The following is an 18717-nucleotide window of genomic DNA, read 5'->3' as shown; positions in this document are numbered from 1 at the left end:
CAGTTTGTTCATGGGTGTTATCACTTGTTAACAATTTAATATATTTTTTTCTCTTGTTCCATCTCTGATCATAGGAGGCTTCTTTTCCTATCCAGTTATGATTACTTATTTTCTCACCGGGTCAGAGACCCTACATTCCGAGCAGACGTGGCTCCCACGCTCATCCCCTGTTTCCTTCCATCTGTTTCTTTGCCAGCGTCTGGAGAATTTTCAGACACTGCCTGCCCCCTTTCCTTTTCAAAGCCTCCTGTTAGCGGCTCTGTCCACATAGACGTTTCCCGACTTTCCCATAGTCTCAATGGTAAGCAGTAGTCTTCGCCAAGGAGGAAGGGGAACATGATTTGCTTTGTTACGGAGATATCTGTATAGGTATCTTAATGGAGCCTGTACTTTAAATGATATTTAATCTAAGCATCATGAAAGTGATCCAAAGGTTTTGACTGCCTAGCTTCAGCTTCTGTTTTCACAGAAGGATTTATTTTTGACCTCACCGAGATGTTGATCTTCTTATCTGTCGGTTCATGTGAATGTCGAACTGTCTCCTCGTGGATCTTTTTTTGGGATAGAGGGTCGAGGCGGGGAAGCCTCATGGGGAATATTCATCTTTCCCCTCTGTTGTACTTGTAGCTCAGTGGCCCTGCTGAGAACAGAAGGGAAGGCTTGGGTGGTATAGATGTGAGATGGTTGTCCTTCCCTTTGGTCTGTCGCCAGCAAATTCTGTCGTGAGGTCTCTTCATGATTACAGGGCATTGGTGTGTTACTGAAGACCCCACCATCATTTCACACTTATTGTTTGAACTGTACTTATTGTTACATAAATTGATTTTTCTCTTCCTATTTCATGGCCCTAGAACTACATAGTTTGTTCTCAGATCCTGTCTCCAGTATGAGAGCGTGTATTTTCTGTCTCAAAATAACTGATAAACTAAATGTTAGGTAGGCATCCTGTGGTAAAAGGAGCATTAACATCCACATCATTAGACTTTCTTTATATTCTGTATTCTGAGAAATTTCTTCATTGAATTTTCTGGACCTATAGGTAGATTTGTCTTTGGAAATAAAAGGGTGACTTTTGTGGGTTTTAGAGCTTTCTCTGTTTCAGTGAATTTGTGCTGCCAAAATCAAGGCTAGCAACACATGGGTTTACTCTAAGCGTGCAGTATGTAAAAAAAGAAGCTGAGACAATGGAGTAATTTTGCTCATCTTAAAATTTAGATCACAACAAACATGCTGAAATTATGCAAAACCAACTGCCAGAGTAATCTATTCCAGAGTAAGGTTAGTATTATTCTAGAGTCACAAGGATCATCAGAATTACTACGTGCCATGGTTGATTGTTATGACAGAACGTCATCTTGGACAAAATGATGTGATAATTATGAGGGCCCCCTCCCCTCCCCCTCCCTTCTCTCCCCCTCCTTTCCCCTCCCCTCTGACTCCACAACCCAGGTTGGTCATGGATTGTAGCTCCTGCTTTAGCCTCTTCCGTGCTGAGGTTCCATGCAAGCATCAGCAATACGCACCTGCAGGAAGGTCTTCATGTGCTCCATGGCTTACTGGGTGCTTCTCTGCAGAAATAGGGCTGTAATTAGATTCCAGTCTGTTCCTGCTCAGCTCCCGTTGGAGCCTGTTAGAACAATGGATGTTCTGTAACTTATTTTATGCATATTCGTATGGCTTGCAAATATTGAACATCATGGCTTTGAATTACGCCTTACGTTTGTTAAGCATTTATAATGTTACAAATGCCGAGTGTAGTGTTCCTCATGATTTTGGGCATGTCGAGTTATAGATGGCTAGATTTATAAACAGAAGATGTGGCTCTTTTGTCCTCACTTCACATTATATAGTGTAATAAAATTCTGTTGTCATGATTTATTTCACCTATGCTCTAAATTAAGCTCTGTCTTTTCATCTGTTCCTATGAGTAAAAAGTAACTGAAAATCAGAGTAAACATGCATAGCATCATTTGGTTTAGGTTATTTTATTTTCTGCAAAGCATAAAGTATATATTTTTTCCTACCATGATTTAGGAATTATTAAATGTCATGGCAAAGGAGCTATATGTTTTCATATTTGGAACACCTTTTAGGATATATGTATGTCTAGAACCTGGAATACAATAAGTTATACAGAGAAACTAGATCTCATCAGGGAAATAAGCATTATTGTGAGTAGTGGTCTCTGAGGGCTGGCAAGATGGTTCTGTGGTTAAGATTGTATACACACTACTCTTCAATAGTACCCAAGTTCAGTTTTTAGCATCATAGCAGGTGGCCAAAAAAGGCCTGTTACTCTTGGCTACCTTCAGTACCTGCACATACATCACACACATGCACACGCACACACACACACACACACACCACAAAGTAAAAATCTTAAAAACAGTTAAGTCAGTCAATCAACCAATCAATCAATCAATCAATATGGTGTTTCAGGAAGGTTTGAGATGAGGAAAGGTATGTTGAGACAGATTATCACTGTGTGGATCAATTTGGTCAGTGGAATAGAAGCTCTGAATCCCTAAGAAAATTTAGTACCTGAAGGATGAAATAAAGATTCTCAGAGTATATTAGTTATACACTTTCATGTGAACTGTGGAATGTAATTTTTGCATTAAATTTGGTGTTTTTCCCTATGAATATATTTAATAACTATTAATAAAGTATATTTTAAAATGCTCAATAAAGAAACAAAAGATCAAAAAAGCAACAACCAATAAATTACCATCCCATCCTCCAAAGGTTTTCCTTAGTCTCCATTGCAGTAGACATTCATGCAGAGTGTATCTTACATACTGACAGCTTTGACCTTACACCCTCTGTGTATAACAGGACATTGCTTTATATATTATTTTCAACAGGAATGCGGCTGTAACCTGATTCAGAGTAGTTTCACTTAGCTTGTGGCTTTAGCGTTTTTGTTGTGGGTATACTATTATTTAATCAACTCTGTGAGCATTTTTATAATTTTTACTTTTCCAAGCATAGAAGTGGGCCAAGGAGAGGATTCAGCCAGGAAAGATGCTTGCTATCAAGTTGAAGACTTGTGTTCAATCCTTGGAACCCACACAGTAGAAGGAGAGAATCAACTTTCACAAGGTGTTCTCAGACTTACACATCTGTGCACTTACATCTGTGCACTTACCATGCACACACACACACACACACACACACACACAAACACACAAGAAAAGGTTTAAAAAAGAACCAAAGTACTTTAAGTAGTGTCTTCTGTGTTTCCATGGTTGATCTACTCAGTTTTGAACCCGAGTTAATCTGAATAAGGAGTTATTTAGTTTGGATTCTAGATCTGTGTTACAGATGCTGCTTACATGGTTCACATGAGGACGGTAGCTGTAGACAATTACCGAGGTGTGCATTTTCTAGCACACAAATGCATTTGTAGTGCCAAAGAATGCCTCATATCCCTACCAGTTTCTTAACAGCATATGGCCAGATTTCCAGGTGGAAAATACAGAATTTTGTCAATTTTCAAATTAAAGTTTTTTCTTAGATTATTTCTCCTGTGATAATCAGTAATTTTTTTCAGACAGGGAGTGGTGGTGCATTTCTATGATACCAGCACATTGGAAGCCAGGCTATCGAGTAAGGCTGTTCTTCCAAACATCTAAAAATCAAGTGTCATCATCATCATCAACAACAACAACAACAACAGCAATAAAAAAAAAAACCAACCAAAACCCTAGCATAGAAGCAGGCAGGTCTTAATGAGCTCAGGGCCATTCTGGTCTACATCTAGTCTTGCAAGTCTACTTTTAGCATATCGCAAGCAAGCAAGCAAGCAAGCAAGCAAGCAAGCAAGCAAGCAACCAATATTAACCAAAATGAATCAGTAAATATGAGAACCAAGGCCTGGAATATGCATGTCTGCAATTGTGGAACAACAGGATAAAATTAACTTTTCAACATTCTCAAAGGAAATCTTAGATTGGCCGTTCCTTTCTGTCTTTCTGGAGATAGCATCTCACTTTACCCCTTAGCCCAGGCTAGCCCTGAACTCTTGCTCTTCCTAGCTTAGCCTCCTTTATACTGGCATGTGGATTTCACAAGCCCTTATTATTCACATCTCTGAGGTAAGAAAATAAAAGTAGGAATTTCCCCAACCACATTTCACCCCCAGCATCTACATGATTCATCTTATGAGAGCTCACATGTTTTCCCAGGTTTCTTGACTTGTTCCCTTCCTCTTCAGATTGGGAAACTGTAGGGGAGTTTCGAGGCCAGTTTTCTTGGGAGAAACTGAAAGTATGATTTTAAGAGGTTCGGTCATTACTTCTTAATAATTGCTTTTCATTCCCAATTAATTGAAAATTATCTTCAAGCAAATTGAAGGGTAAGGGTATAAGGTAACATTAATTATAAAGTCAACATATCCTTATAGGATGGGAAAGCTCATCCCGGTTGAGCCAATGAAATTCACAATGTTGAACAAGAAGCAAAAACCATCATGAGGAGTTTGTGACTCAAGTGATCAGCAAAAATCAGATGTTTCAAAAGGTTTCACAGTAGCATGTAAAAGCTGTGTCCACAGAACTTAGAAATAGCTTGAAAGAAGTTATATAGGCTCTTTCAGCTATACTTTGGAAAACAGTACCCAAGCAGCAGCAATATCTAAAGGGATCTCCACAACTAGATGTCCCGCACCAGTTAATTCTGTTCCGTGTTGTCCTCCTTTCCTTGGCTCTGAGATCAACAGTGTATTTTCTGCTTCTTACGAAGAGAAGCCTACATGCCAGTGTCCCACTGAGATGCACGTCCAGACTGTTGTCAGAGTCAGAGTATTGTCAGAACTTGCCTCTCCCTTCCTAGAACCACACAGCTTCCTGTCTTGGTTGTTTATGGATTTGAGGCATTGCATAGTCACTTGCTTAAGAATAAATTGTATTCATTAATTGAATGCTCATCAATTAACTTCATGATCAAAATATGTCAGTGTAATTGTACCTTTCGATTTAGTCTTGTGAGAATAAAACATTGTTTCCAAAGCTTAGTGAACAGTAAAAGCATACTTGATTTTAGTAAGATACCCTCCCCGCCTACCTACTGATAACTGATCTAGAGACTGAGAGCTGCAGCTCGCCCCGTCGGGTTGATGTCTTAACCTGATATCAAAGACTGCATTCCAGAAGGAAGCAAGAGTAGTGTTGAGGAGTCTGTGGCTATCTAATACCAGCTCAACACACACAGGTCTGGAAGACTGACTCAGAGAGACAGACATTTGTGGTCCTGCATTTTTTTTCCTTGTAATCTATCTACTTACACTTTTTTTGAAGTTCTTCTGTAAAAGTTCGGAATTGTATCACTTGAAACTCTAAATTGAGGCCCTTGGTATTACGAAGATCATATGCCCCAGTACAGGGGAATGCCAAGGCCAGGAATCAGGAGTGGGTGGCTTGGGGAGCAGGGTAGGCGGGGAGGGTATAGGGGGATTTGGGGATAGCATTTGAAATGTAAATGAAGAAAATATCTAATAAAATGCCTTAAACATTAAAGTACAAAATGATTAGAAGAAAAATTAACTCGTTACTATATTCTACATGTCAGATTCAGTAGGCATTAGGCATAGCATGAAAATATAGTTAGTATTCAATGCAAATTAGGATACTAAAAATTAGACATATTTAAAAAAATATGTCTGTAAAATTCAGATGGTTTCAGTTTGGCAAACAAAAATATTTCCTGCTAGCTTAACACAATGAAAAGAAAGTCATGGTTCATGAGTTAAACATTTAGAATGAAAGTTGATGAGGGATCTTTCTCTGTCTGTGAACTTTTCTACAGTCTCTGTCCCCCCCCCCCCCCACACACACAACAGCCCCCGTGTGCACTCATGCATGTAGCCAATGTATCCATGGATTAGCTTGCTTGTGGGTGTCCTAAGGCTCTAGCAGATACAGAACTTCCTCATTCCCATGCAGGACGAATGAGTGAGTTATTTCTTGCATAATCATTTTCTAAAAGTCCAAGCTGTGCTCTGGACTAGCCACCCTGAAGCACGGAACAAAAGCCTTTGGGAACCCTGTTAGCAAAGAGGTGTAATATGCTTTTGTTTTATGTTTTGAATTTAAAGCGTGTGTGTGTGTGTGTGTGTGTGTGTGTGTACAGAGGACACTTTGTATGTTGGTCTCTCCTGTCTTTACATAGGTTCAAGAGATAGAACGTAAGTTGTCAGGCTTGAACAGAAAGCAGTTTTATCTGCCATCTTACTTTGTTGTTCTTGTTTGGGGTGGTGGTTTGTCCATTTGTTTGAGAAAGAGAATTATATAGCCCTGACTGGCTTCAAGCCACCATGCAATACAGCATGACTTTGAACTTGTGACCCTTCTTTCCATACCTCCCGAGTGTGCTACCACATCTAGGTATAGCACGTGCTGAGGATCAAACCCGGGTGCTTTTTCTTCGGCGGCATTGTCAGCTCTTGGGATCTGTTGCTGATTGGCTTGTTCAGTGAGCTTTCCTCTCCTACCTCATGAGGGGAATTTTTTTTCATACAATCTTTAAAGAGAAGCTGGGGAGGGAAAGCAGTGGAGAGATTTTGAGGAGACCTGGTGTTATCTGTGCCTATGGAATTTTGTTTCTTTTCGGTCTTTAATGTGAGGCAGGGCAGGGAGTGGAGAAGTCATTTTCACTGATGGAGTCTCATCACACAAGCAGCCTTCCTCTGCATATCATCCTCCGTGTAACCTGCAGACAGCACTCAGCAGGAGATGGTATCTCCTAACCAAATAAGCAGCAGGCAGTCTAACTCACTTATATAGAGCACAGTTCAAGCTCAATACAAGCTTAATACAGGCCATCCTTTGTCTTTATGTGTGGTGTGGTCTTCAAGTTTTGAATGATTGTTATTATTTGTAAAGTCATTTTGAATGTGTTTATTTATCATTGAAAGACAAAAGGATTTGTAGGTTATAAATAAACACTAATCGCACAAATATAGTATTCTCCATGGTAAGTGAGTGACATTCTTCTACTTAAATATACTGTAGACTTTTGCATGGAACTAAATCATTGTAAAAATACTAAAGACAGAAACTCGGCTGTTTAAAGACAAAACGACAATGTGCATCACTATTAATTACCAAGAAGAATGTAGGGGCTTCTGCATTCATAGACCTATGGGAGAAGCAGGTGGGCGTGAGTCTTGCAAATGGGTGTGTAATTTCCAACGGTGGCTGCTCTGGCTGAGATCCACAAGCCTGGGGAGAGATAAGAAAGCATTTGTGAAAACGTCACATTTGAGCCAAGATCTCAGAGGCAAAAGTAATGTCAAGGAGGCAAAACACAGAGAAAATTCCAGACAGGGACATGGCATGCTCAAGAACTGGGTCTAGCCTAGGAAGAAACCAACCAACAAAACCCCAAACCCACACAACCCAACTCAGCTCAGCAGCAGAACTCTTGCCTGGAAAGTGTGACTGGCAATCTGAGACCTGCATTTGATTACTGGAACCCATATAAAGTTGGAAAGAGAGAACTGACTTCCCACAGTTGATCCTTGGCTTGCATTGCATTGCCTTGGGAAGCCTCACACACTCATTATATACACTCAGTAATAATAAATAAAAAGTTAAGACCACTTGAAAAGATCGGGCCTTTTATGTTTGCTTATCTTTTTATGTACATAAATATTTCATCTGCACATGTGTGTGTCTATGGCATGCACGTCTGGAGCCTGTAGAGGACGAAGAAATCATTGGATCTTCCAGAACTAGAATCACAGAATATTATGGGCTGGGATCCAAATCTGGGTCAACTGCAAGAGCAGTACTTGCTGTTAACTGCTAAGCCATCTTTCCAGCACTGGCTCTCTTTGGTTTGTTTTGTTCCGGCTGGGTTATCCAGAGAATTCAGAGCAGTGATGTGAGACGAGGGCGAGACTGGTAGGCAGCATGCTGTAGGGCCTGCAGTTTTGATACTCTATACGACGTGAACTTGCCACAGACTCACTTTATGTGCTTGTAATTCTTTGAGGGATTTGCTCATAAGGTATAATGCTACCCCTGATGTTTATCTCTCTTGGGCGTTGATAGTATTTCCCCCGATTTTTTTTCCTGCCATGCAATAGCTTGACTTCAGGGATAGAATTATTCTCTTCTGTTCAGTCCTTAACCCTCGGTATGTTGTGTATGCAGCAGCTTTAGTGCTTTTATGACCACTTGGAGGTTCAGATATAAAACACTGAAAGGCCTGTAAATCTGAGTGAATGTTCATCACTTGAATATTAAATTTGTTTTGGTTGCACACTGTACAACAGAGAAAAGCCTAGAGATTACTTTTTGAGGGCAAAATATAGAAATAATCATATAACTAGTTTATTATAAATGTTAAGTTTGGGTGATGGCCTATTCTATCTAGTGTTTGCATCTTGTGTGAACAGTACTGATTCTCCCTTTTATTTTGGTATGGGAATTGAACCTAGAGCCTTCAGCACCCAGGGCACCCAGGGCAGACACTCTACTTCATAAGTGTACTTCAGCACTGGAATATCTTTGTCTGTCTGTCTGTCTGTCTGTCTGTCTGTCTGTTGACAAGGTCTCAAACCCTGGCTGTTCTGTATCTCACAGGCCACCAGGCTGGCCTCAAACTCACAGAGACACGCCATCCTCTGCCTCCTGAGGGCGGGATTAAAGGAGTGTGCTTCTATACCTGGCTGGCATTTATCTCTTGATGAATTCGCATCTGCTTCTTTTTCATCTCCATTCACATATTCTGTTGACTCTTGTATGTGACTGCAGATGTGATAAAGGAAAGAATGAGACTCCACTCCTCAAAGCAATGAGGTTAATTATAGTAGCATCCACCCTCTTAGGTGCTTTCAAATTCAGCCCCGCCCAGAGGACGATCTCTTAAAAGCCTAAGTGTTGACCTGTGGTCCAGAAGTGAGGAATAGAAGCTGCCAACTGGGCTCTCACGTTAAACACAACCAGGAAAAGCATTTCTTTATTATGTTGGTCCCGTTACTGCATCTCTTCAAAGTATAATAGGTTTAAAGATTATCAAAATGTTCTGAAAACTGGCACATCTATGCTTGGCTACCTTAATGTTTGGTCAGCATCTCCAGTCTTTTTCAGGGGCTGATCATTTATCTAATTAGCTCAAGGTTGTGTTTCTTAAGTTGAAAATGTCTCTTCAATAATTTCGATGCTTAGGAAAGTCTGTGCATGCATTTGCTCAGGAGACAAGGAGCCATTTGTTCTGCAGTGTCACTAGTGGGTTTAACTTATCGTACTTAGTCCTAGCATGGAATATGTGATATTTAAACAATTCCCAGTCAAACCTTTTTCCATCTGACACTGGCGGTTTTCCACCAGCCTGCTTCTGTTTAGGAGAAATGATACTCCTTTTACTACGTTTTAAAAATGGTAGCAGTTTACATAAAAGCTTTAATGTGTAGTACACCCCTGACACATAACTTGCTAATTAATGTTGAATTGCTATAGAAACTACAGAAAATAACTAGTGCTTCCATTTTTTTAAACTTATTTATTTATTAAGTCCTCCTGTCTAGTGTTCCACTGGGTTTTGGCTCACACCCTAGGGAGAGCTGCAAGGCGCCTGCTACCATCATTTTGTAGACTTGAAAATGTGAGTCTCAGAGATTGCGTGATGGTGACATCCAAAGCCCAGTCTACTTCTTCACATCACAAGAGGCTCAGGAAGGCACTGATGGAGAAGTCTCACACTCACTGTGTTTGTGGTGATTTTGAGTATGTGCCACGTGCGGTGGCAGGCAACGTTTTCATAAAAGTTTAAACACTCCCTTAGGTAGGGAATTGCTATGGTATTACATTCAGGAATTTTGAGAACTATGATCTGTGCATCCTTCCATCTTCAAAATTACATGTTGGGTGGTATGCCATCATGTCTTGGCCCTGAGTATTTGAGAATCAATAGAGTTGTTCTTCCCCTGAGGTCTGGAGGAGATTCAGTGTCGAGGTCAAGAAGTGTTACCCAAAGGAAGGAATCTACTCTTTTGTCTTGGTGGTCAGGGAAGTTTGTGAGGAACTTGGCCTGGGATTGAGTCGTAAAGGAGCATGAGGAGTGAGAAATACATTAGGCAAATACTGCTTTGTGAGAGTAGCAATAATCCTTCCTGTGTAATCTGTGTGTCCTGTGTGTCTCCTTTTAAAACATTGCATTGTCTCATACGTTCTCATAACAGTTGAAGTGGAAGACTACTTACTGGTGATCACACAGCACAGCTCACTGTGGCAGAATGTCAATTCAGGATTCAGATCTATACAATCTGGTGTGTCCGTGTGCACGTGCGTGTGTGCGCGTGCGCAGGCAGGGAGAGGGGGGAGGGAGAGACAGACAGAGATATCTCAGTTATGATACAAATTGAAACGTTAATCTGTGAGGCAGACTAGAAAAGAGGAAAATTACCAGGACATGGGAGGGGGAAAGCCCTTCATTTAGGATCCTGATTAAAGCCTCTCCCCAGCTGAGTGTGGAGACTTCCAGCACAATTAATATCTACTATGTAGACTGCCTATGATGAAGTCAAGGATCCTGCTTTTTCTGGGGGGAGAAGAGGAGTCAGTGATGTCCCTGCAGCCACCACGGCCGTGGAGCAATACCTGTCACCAGCATGTCTGTAGTGTAAATGAAGTGTGGGAACAGCCCTAGCGCCTTGTCTCACTACATGCTGTAGTTGTACTGACGGAAGTAATTCAGATGTGCGGGAAGGCTCTTTCATTCAGAGTCCCCCGGAGAGAAGGGAGGGGAGCCGTTCTTCTCAAGCAGTATCTCTGTAGGTGTATATCTGTAGTACATATATATTTATTATGGAAACACGCCTCATGGTACCAAACGTGTTTCTTTTACAGCATCGGAAAATAACTTCTTGTTTTACAAACGTCTACTTTCTCCTCTTGCTGAGGATGCTTTGAACCACAGGTCTTGCCTCTACCTCCCACGTACTGGGATTCCAGATTTGAAAATATTCTTAGGGTAAGGATGTAATTCAGCTGGCAGAATGCTTGCCTGGCATGGCATGTCCCAAGCCTGAGTCCAGTCTTTGGCACCACATAAAACTGAATGTGGGCACATGTATGCCATCTCAGCACACAGAGTTGGAAGTAAGATCACAAGTTCAAGGCTATCCTTAGGTATACATGGAGTTCAAGGCCTGGGCTATGTAAGACCTTGCCTTGAAAACAAAGCCTTCTATCCTACTGCCTTTTAAGTTGGCCTAAGGTCAAAATCATGCATGCACAATACAATACTTGGGAGAGTTGGCTCTTTAGAATTGCATCATTAGTGTACATGTAAGTATGTGTACCACAGTGTGAGTATGGAATTCGCTCTCATGACAGCTTCTCTCCTCCCTCATCCATGTTGGTTCTGGGGATCAAACTCAGTTTGTCAAGCTTGTATTGTCTGGTGGCCTGTGCCTTTACCTGCTTAGTTATCTCTCTCGTCATCCCTCATTTGTTTATTCTAAGTAGGTTTTTTTTCTTAATATCTGTGTAGTTAGATTTTTTTCCCCACTTCTATAAAAACATTGATATTATAAATTATAGAATTGTGAGACTAATAAAACAAAAAATCTCAAGTGGACTGTGGGTTTATGGGATCTTTGTAGCATATTGGTAGGTTAGGCTTGATGGAAATGAGAGATGTTCGTCTCTTTCTGTGTGGGTGCAGGTACTGTAAGTCTGTATGTCAGTCTTTAGCGGGAGAAATAGTTTAAACGCCTAAGGGAGCAGCCAAATGGCAGCCCCCTTTACATTAATATGAAATAAAATGATTTGACAGCTAGAGGGCAAATGATGAGGTTTTAGAAATTTGTCAGGATTTATAAATGAAAAGAGTAAACTATAGGCATGTGTGAGATGTAAGGTCTAAGGTTCACTGGGTCAAGCCTTTACTAACTGATGTTGAGGGCCTTGTGTGTCTATGTGTGCTCACAAACCTTAGTGTCACTGTCCCTGTGACAGCTGTCAGGCGTCTAGGGGACACTGCCAAGCACAACTCAATCTACCATTTGGAGCTTTTGAGGCAAGGTTGGAACTTCACAGCGAAAGAGCTGAGGGTGCTGTAATGAGCAGTTATCTAGAGCCAGGCAGAGGGTGGACTGAACCCTGGAGGCAGCCCAGGGAAAACCAAAGGGGTGAAAACGTTTTCTAAAGTTTGGAGGAGTCAGAGCTGAAGAGTAGAACAGGAAGGTTTGACTTTGTACAGGAGATGCAGTTCTACCCTCAGGTCCAGATCTAGGGTCTGAAGAGGAGGGTGAGGTGAACGAGGCCTTGGGTCTCTATGTAGCTTAACACAGTTGTGATATCGTATTGACGGGGGTGATGTAAGAGTACTGATGAAGTAGGAAAGTGCACTAGAATCTCCTAATTGTGGTGTTACACAGCGATCACAGCTAGTGACTGGGGAAGAATAGGAGAACACTGGCCTGTTGTCATTGGCAAATGCTTCCTTGGGAAATGAAACATGATAATGAGCGAAACGGTGAATGTTGTCGGTCTTGAACGGGATCAAACAAGCAAACCGTGCTCCGAATAGTCCCTAAAGCACTTGGGGTGAGCCTGGGGTGGGATCCAAGGATAGGTCCATTTCCCTCGGCAGCACCATGGAGGCAGAAGCCCCATGCTGCATGGCAGCAGCGAGGTGGCTTCTGCTGGTGTTTTCAGCGTCTCATGTCCAGGTGAGCAAAATAGTTTGGGATCTGCATTGGTTTCTGCATTTTGCTTTTCCTCGTGTGAATTCTAGAAATCTGATATAACCATGAAAGCTGAGAGCTCTCGAGCCTCTGTTATTAGAAAATGTGCTTCAGATTTCAGGGCAGAGGCAAAAGAGGTAGCACACAGGACAATCCTTGTTGGGTTAAACCTGGGGTCTTGTGGAGGAAAAAAAAAGGAGAGTTCAGGACCTAGGAATTTTGCTTTGCAGATGGCCCCGTAGTGTTAGGGGGTTTATTATAAAATACAGGTATTGCATTCAACACCCATGACATGTCTCCTAAGATTCCTTTACTTTCAGTCTGTTCTCACCTCTATTTTAAGAACCTGTCTTCCATTACCTCCTGTATTAGCTACCTTTCCCGTGCTGTGATAAAACACTGACCAAAGCAGCTTACAAGAGGAAGGCTTCATCTGGCTTAAACGGTTCCTGAACACTGAGAGTCCATCACGGCAAGGAGACACAAAAGCAAGTGGCAGTTATGGTGTCTGTCACAGTTAGCTGACAGCTCACATCTTGAGCTGCAAGCACAGAGGGTCACAAAGTCCACCTCCAGCGGCATAACTTCCTCTAGCAAGGACATACAAAATGCACCTCCCCAAAGTGCCATGACTTGGATACCAAGTATTCATACACAACTTAAATACGCTCATTAAAACCACCACACCCCGTGCTATTCTTTTAAGGTTTTTTAAAAAAAAAATATTATTGTTTATTATTGTTATTTTGAGCCAAGGTCTTTCCCTGTATTCCTGTCTTGTTTTAAATTTGATCACCAACTCTGTCATCTTCCTACGAAAATTAAATAGTTTTCTTAAAGTTGAGAACATTGGAATGAGGAGTAAGTTTGTATCTTTGGCCTCTCCATGAGAGGGTTCAGAAGGAAAAGGAAATAAGGTGCAAATGATGAATTTAAATGCAAGAATGACCCTGGGAATGGTTCCAGTCATAGGACTAAAACCCAAGTGTAAGGTGAGGTGTCAGTGGCGGAACATCGGATGGCTCCTTTCGGATGGCCCTCTGCCTGTGCTGCAGAACGAAGTCTTTCCTCAGGCCAAATACTATCAGAGGACTTACGCAAGTAATAGAAAAAGATTAATGGATTCCAGCTTACACTTCTGACCCGAAGCACCTCAAGCTATGGTCCACATATAGATTATACCAAACAACATGTCAACCGACCCGAAGTTCTCCGACAAAGCTTTTTAATGTATTCACAACACAGCCTCGTCCAGGACTATGAGGGCATTTCCCCCCTGAATCTAGAGATTGCTTCAGGGTTTCCTCCTGTCATCTTTTATTTTGAGTTTGCCAGGACAGCACTTGCAGGGTGTATAGCATTCACTATGAACAGCACAATCCAGCCCTACTCTGAAAGCTACTTAAGCTTTGATCTCGGCCTCACCCCACCCCACCTTTCCCTGCCCCCCTCCCCATTTGGCCCTGCCCATTAGAGCCTTGAGCTTAATCATCCAAGTCTGCTCTTAGTGGACTGTTTCCCTTAGCATTCTGCAAAGCTACAGACCGAAACTGATTAAGATTTTACAGGCCTGGTGATTTTCCTCCTGGTATTCACCCAAAAATCAAGCTTTAGGTCTGGGAGCTGATGAATCATCCTGCAAGGCTTTTGTTTTCTGTTTGATGCTTGAAAAATTAGGCATGCTCATGAACGTGGGACTACCCCCTATAATTACGAGGCCATTAGCCCCTTAAAAGTAAAATTGTCGGTGTTAGCTTTAGTTTCTGATAAATGTAATATATTCTTTTTCTTTTCTTTTTTTTTTTTTGCAAATCAAATCGAATTCTCCAGAGAGCATTCATTCATACAAAACTCCTGTTAATTTTAGTGCTTGAGGCTCATAATGGTAATACACACTTAATCCCTGCATTGTGGAGATGGGCGCAAGTACAAGGGTCAATGTCCAAAAGTCTCCCTGGGTTACATTGTGATCTTGAGGCCAGCTTGAATTGCCCGAGACCATGTCTTCACAAAACAGCATAAGACGAACGGAAAGAACTGGAGCTGGGCTAAGGTTCCTGAGCTGTTGCTGAATAACTGGCAGAATAGTGGGGCCCTCCGTCAAAGCATCAGAAGACCTGGAGAGCGTGGACATGGAACCTCCAGTCTTTCTGAACTGACACTGAAGCTGATTTTGTATAAGTGACTTTTTCTCTATTACCTAGGTAGTCAGTCTCCAAACAACACCAAGGCTCCTGCTAGTCTATAACAGGCTCCCAGCCTGGACAAAGACAGAGGAATGGATTAAGGGTTCATTTGACATTTAGACATTGATTTGAGCAAAAATGAGGTCGAGTAATTTGGGTTGTGACCATGGGGTGGTGGAAATAGATTCAGATTGGAATTGGGTATAATTGTCCAGTTGCCTGGGCTCTCTGTCATCTAGCACTGCCTCATTGAAGAGGCAGACTCATCAACAAGGATTTCATTGCTCCGTAGTAGATTCCCACTGTGTTAGCAAGTGAACCACGAGAGAGTGAGCTTGCATTGGGTCACAGTGTTTATTTCCCTACCAAGATTTAGGTACCAGTGGCGTGGATATTTTACCTCCTTGGCATTTGACTCAGGGTTGTGATTTCAGTAGCTGGGGTTTTGACTGGGCTTAGCATCTGCCATTTGGTCTCATTTTATCATTTCCTCCCTGTATATCCCACTAAACCTTGCTCTTGTTTTACTACTACAATAGGGTGGTAATTTGCGTTTTCCTTGTTTCCATCTTGGGTAATTTTTTTTTTTTTTTTTTAGATAATAATTCACTGTCATTCTTACTTTACAGTTGTGTAAATGAAAGCACACACACTCATACACACACATTCATGTCACACTGGAGATGACAGAATTGGAGAACTGTGAAAGAACTGATTGGACGCCTGCATGGAGCTTGGGGCATTAAGATGAAGGGATGACAATAAGTGCATAGTTCCTGATTCTGATTATGTAGTACATATGTGTCACATGCATGACAGAATGACACAGAAGAACACACACTTTAATGTCCGTTTCTTGGTTTAGGTGCTCTTCTATGTAGTTATTTCCAAATTAAGAAGTAAACGATTGGGCTTTATACTGCCCAGGCTCTTCCTCTGTGTTCATTACTTGTTATTATGCTTCTGTGGGTTAGTCATCCGTGTTATCTCCTTTGATTGTTCTGCTTAAATGTGATTTCACATTAACATGATTGGCTTCTTGACTTACTAATTGAGCAGCAAAATACCCTTCACGAACAGTAGCATATCTTTTCTGTACAACTCCCCTAACCCATTTAAATGCCTACTGTTGTCTGACTCCTGGGTATCATACACTAAAACAGTTGGCCATGGACTGATATAATTCAATACGGAGCTTGAATCTCAAAGGATTTGCAGTCTTCTGTATAGACAAAGAAAACCGAAGAAATAGGTTATCTAAATGTCTATCATCTGAAACAGATTTGTAGAGGCATAAGGGTTCCTGAGAAAGGACTGGGAAATTGTTTACATATATTTTAACTTTCTTTCCTCCCGACGCTGGTCTGTAGTCCTCAGAATTGATAGCATTTTGTGTGTTATAATGGATTTGAAAGAGTGAATTAAGAAGAATAACTTAGTTACATGCATCTATCATCACATTAATTTTAAGTCAAATGTCTTTTTTTTTGTTTCTTTGTTTTTAAAAAACACTTGTTGGGGAGCAGTGTTAAAAATAAATGCTGGGGTTGGGGACACAGCTGGGTGGCAGAGAGTCGAGTGTGTACAAGGTCCTGAGGTCTCTCCTCAGCAACAGACACTTTAAATTCTCTAATGCAGTACTAACTCCAGAACATGCTCTCTCGTATGGAAAGAAAACTTGGGAAAAGCAGAACCAAAATATAGTTTCTCATTGTGAGGAGCTTTCGCGTGCTGCTGAAATGAAAAGACTTGTTTATACGGAGAGGGAGATCGCCATCAGGAGAATAATGACTGTGTCAGGAAGGACTGGGATGACCTACTCACACTCAAATTCACGTCTGCGTGTTTCCCGTAGCCCCTTTAAATCAGCCTTCTGGTCTGTGTGGGCAGTGTGCTTACACTTGTATTTGTATAAATAGATGGGCAACACGGGGTGGGCTTTTGTTGTGTAAAAGCACGACTCTTTCCACAGTGACTTAAACCTTTCTCTCTTCCCTGTCTTTGCAGTGTATCCTACTCCGTCCACGTCTCAGAAGACTACCCAGGTATGCTTTCCCTTCAAGTGCCTATTAAGCACTTTTGACCTTGTTGTTCTTCTGGGGATTTGGAATATGCATTCTTGCACAGAACCATGGAGCACTGGCAGGGGAGGCGTAGAGACAGAGGATGAATCCTGATGATTTTGAGATTCTGAGAATTAACTGCTAAAGAAATGTTTGACAGTATCTTCATAACAAATTGTGAATAGTGCTTATTTTTTAAAGTAAACTCAACACAGGCTAGGTATGGTGGCGCACACCTTTGATCTCGGTATTCAGGAGGCAGGGGTAGGTGAATCTTTCCGAGTTTGAGGCCAGCCTGGCCAACGTAGTGAGTTCCACAATAGCCAGGGTTACAGAGAGACCCTGTCTCAATAAATAAACAACACACACACACACCACATACATGCACACACACGCACACGCACACAGAGAGAGAAATTGTTCAAAAGAAATAACTGCTAGGTATGTTTTCCATATAAAATCACAGCTAGGCCTCTTTAGAGAATCTTTTTTTTTTTTTTTTTTTTTTCCATTTTTTATTAGGTATTTAGCTCATTTACATTTCCAATGCTATACCAAAAGTCCCCCTTACCCACCCACCCCCACTCCCCTACCCACCCACTCCCCCCCTTTGGCCCTGGCGTTCCCCTGTACCGGGGCACACAAAGTCTGCGTGTCCAATGGGCCTCTCTTTCCAGTGATGGCCGACTAGGCCATCTTTTGATACATATGCAGCTAGAGTCAAGAGCTCAGGGGTACTGGTTAGTTCATAATGTTGTTCCACCTATAGGGTTGAAGATCCCTTTAGCTCCTTGGGTACTTTCTCTAGCTCCTCCATTGGGAGCCCTGTGATCCATCCATTAGCTGACTGTGAGCCTCCACTTCTGTGTTTGCTAGGCCCCGGCATAGTCTCACAAGAGACAGCTACATCTGGGTCCTTTCGATAAAATCTTGCTAGTATATGCAATGGTGTCAGCGTTTGGATGCTGATTATGGGGTGGATCCCTGGATATGGCAGTCTCTACATGGTCCATCCTTTCATCTCAGCTCCAAACTTTGTTTCTGTAACTCCTTCCATGGGTGTTTTGTTCCCACTTCTAAGGAGGGGCATAGTGTCCACACTTCAGTCTTCATTTTTCTTGAGTTTCATGTGTTTAGGAAATTGTATCTTATATCGTGGGTATCCTAGGTTTTGGGCTAGTATCCACTTATCAGTGAGTACATATTGTGTGAGTTCCTTTGTGATTGTGTTACCTCACTCAGGATGATGCTCTCCAGGTCCATCCATTTGGCTAGGAATTTCATAAATTCATTCTTTTTAATAGCTGAGTAGTACTCCATTGTGTAGATGTACCACATTTTCTATATCCATTCCTCTGTTGAGGGGCATCTGGGTTCTTTCCAGTTTCTGGCTATTATAAATAAGGCTGCTATGAACATAGTGGAGCATGTGTCCTTCTTACCAGTTGGGGCTTCTTCTTACTTGTAGTGATGTAGTGTGGTAAACCAAGTGGCCCCGATGAGTAGCTCCCTCTGGTGGTGAAGAGGTAGTACTTTGTTCTTTTTTCTTTTCTTTAATCATTGGAGTGTGGCTTGGAACTATAACTTGGTTAGGTGTAAAAATTTAAATAATATATATTTTAGAACGGATCTATTTAATTTACCTTAGGTGTATGAACGTGCTGCCTGCATGCATGTATGTGCACATGCATATGCTTGTTGGATTCCTTGGAACTAGTGTTACAGGTGGTTGTGCGCTGCGAACTGTGTCAAAGTTCTTTAGAAGAACAAC

General features: G+C 41.6%; 1 protein-coding gene across 8 annotated transcripts in view; it reads left to right on the top strand.

Moving 5' to 3' along the window:
* The window catches only part of Parp8 (poly (ADP-ribose) polymerase family, member 8), a 175178-nt gene that overhangs the window by 70348 nt on the left and 86113 nt on the right, over positions 1-18717 (top strand). For all 8 annotated transcript variants that reach the window (XM_006517719.4, XM_006517720.2, XM_030247321.1 and 5 more), the window contains one exon: positions 16891-16928. In XM_006517719.4, coding sequence (XP_006517782.1) covers positions 16891-16928 — 38 coding nt within the window. The remainder of the gene's footprint in view (positions 1-16890; positions 16929-18717) is intronic.

Source organism: Mus musculus, chromosome 13, assembly GCF_000001635.26.
Source record: "Mus musculus strain C57BL/6J chromosome 13, GRCm38.p6 C57BL/6J".
Classification (NCBI taxonomy): Eukaryota; Metazoa; Chordata; class Mammalia; order Rodentia; family Muridae; genus Mus; species Mus musculus.
This window is presented reverse-complemented; position numbering and strand designations above follow the sequence as displayed.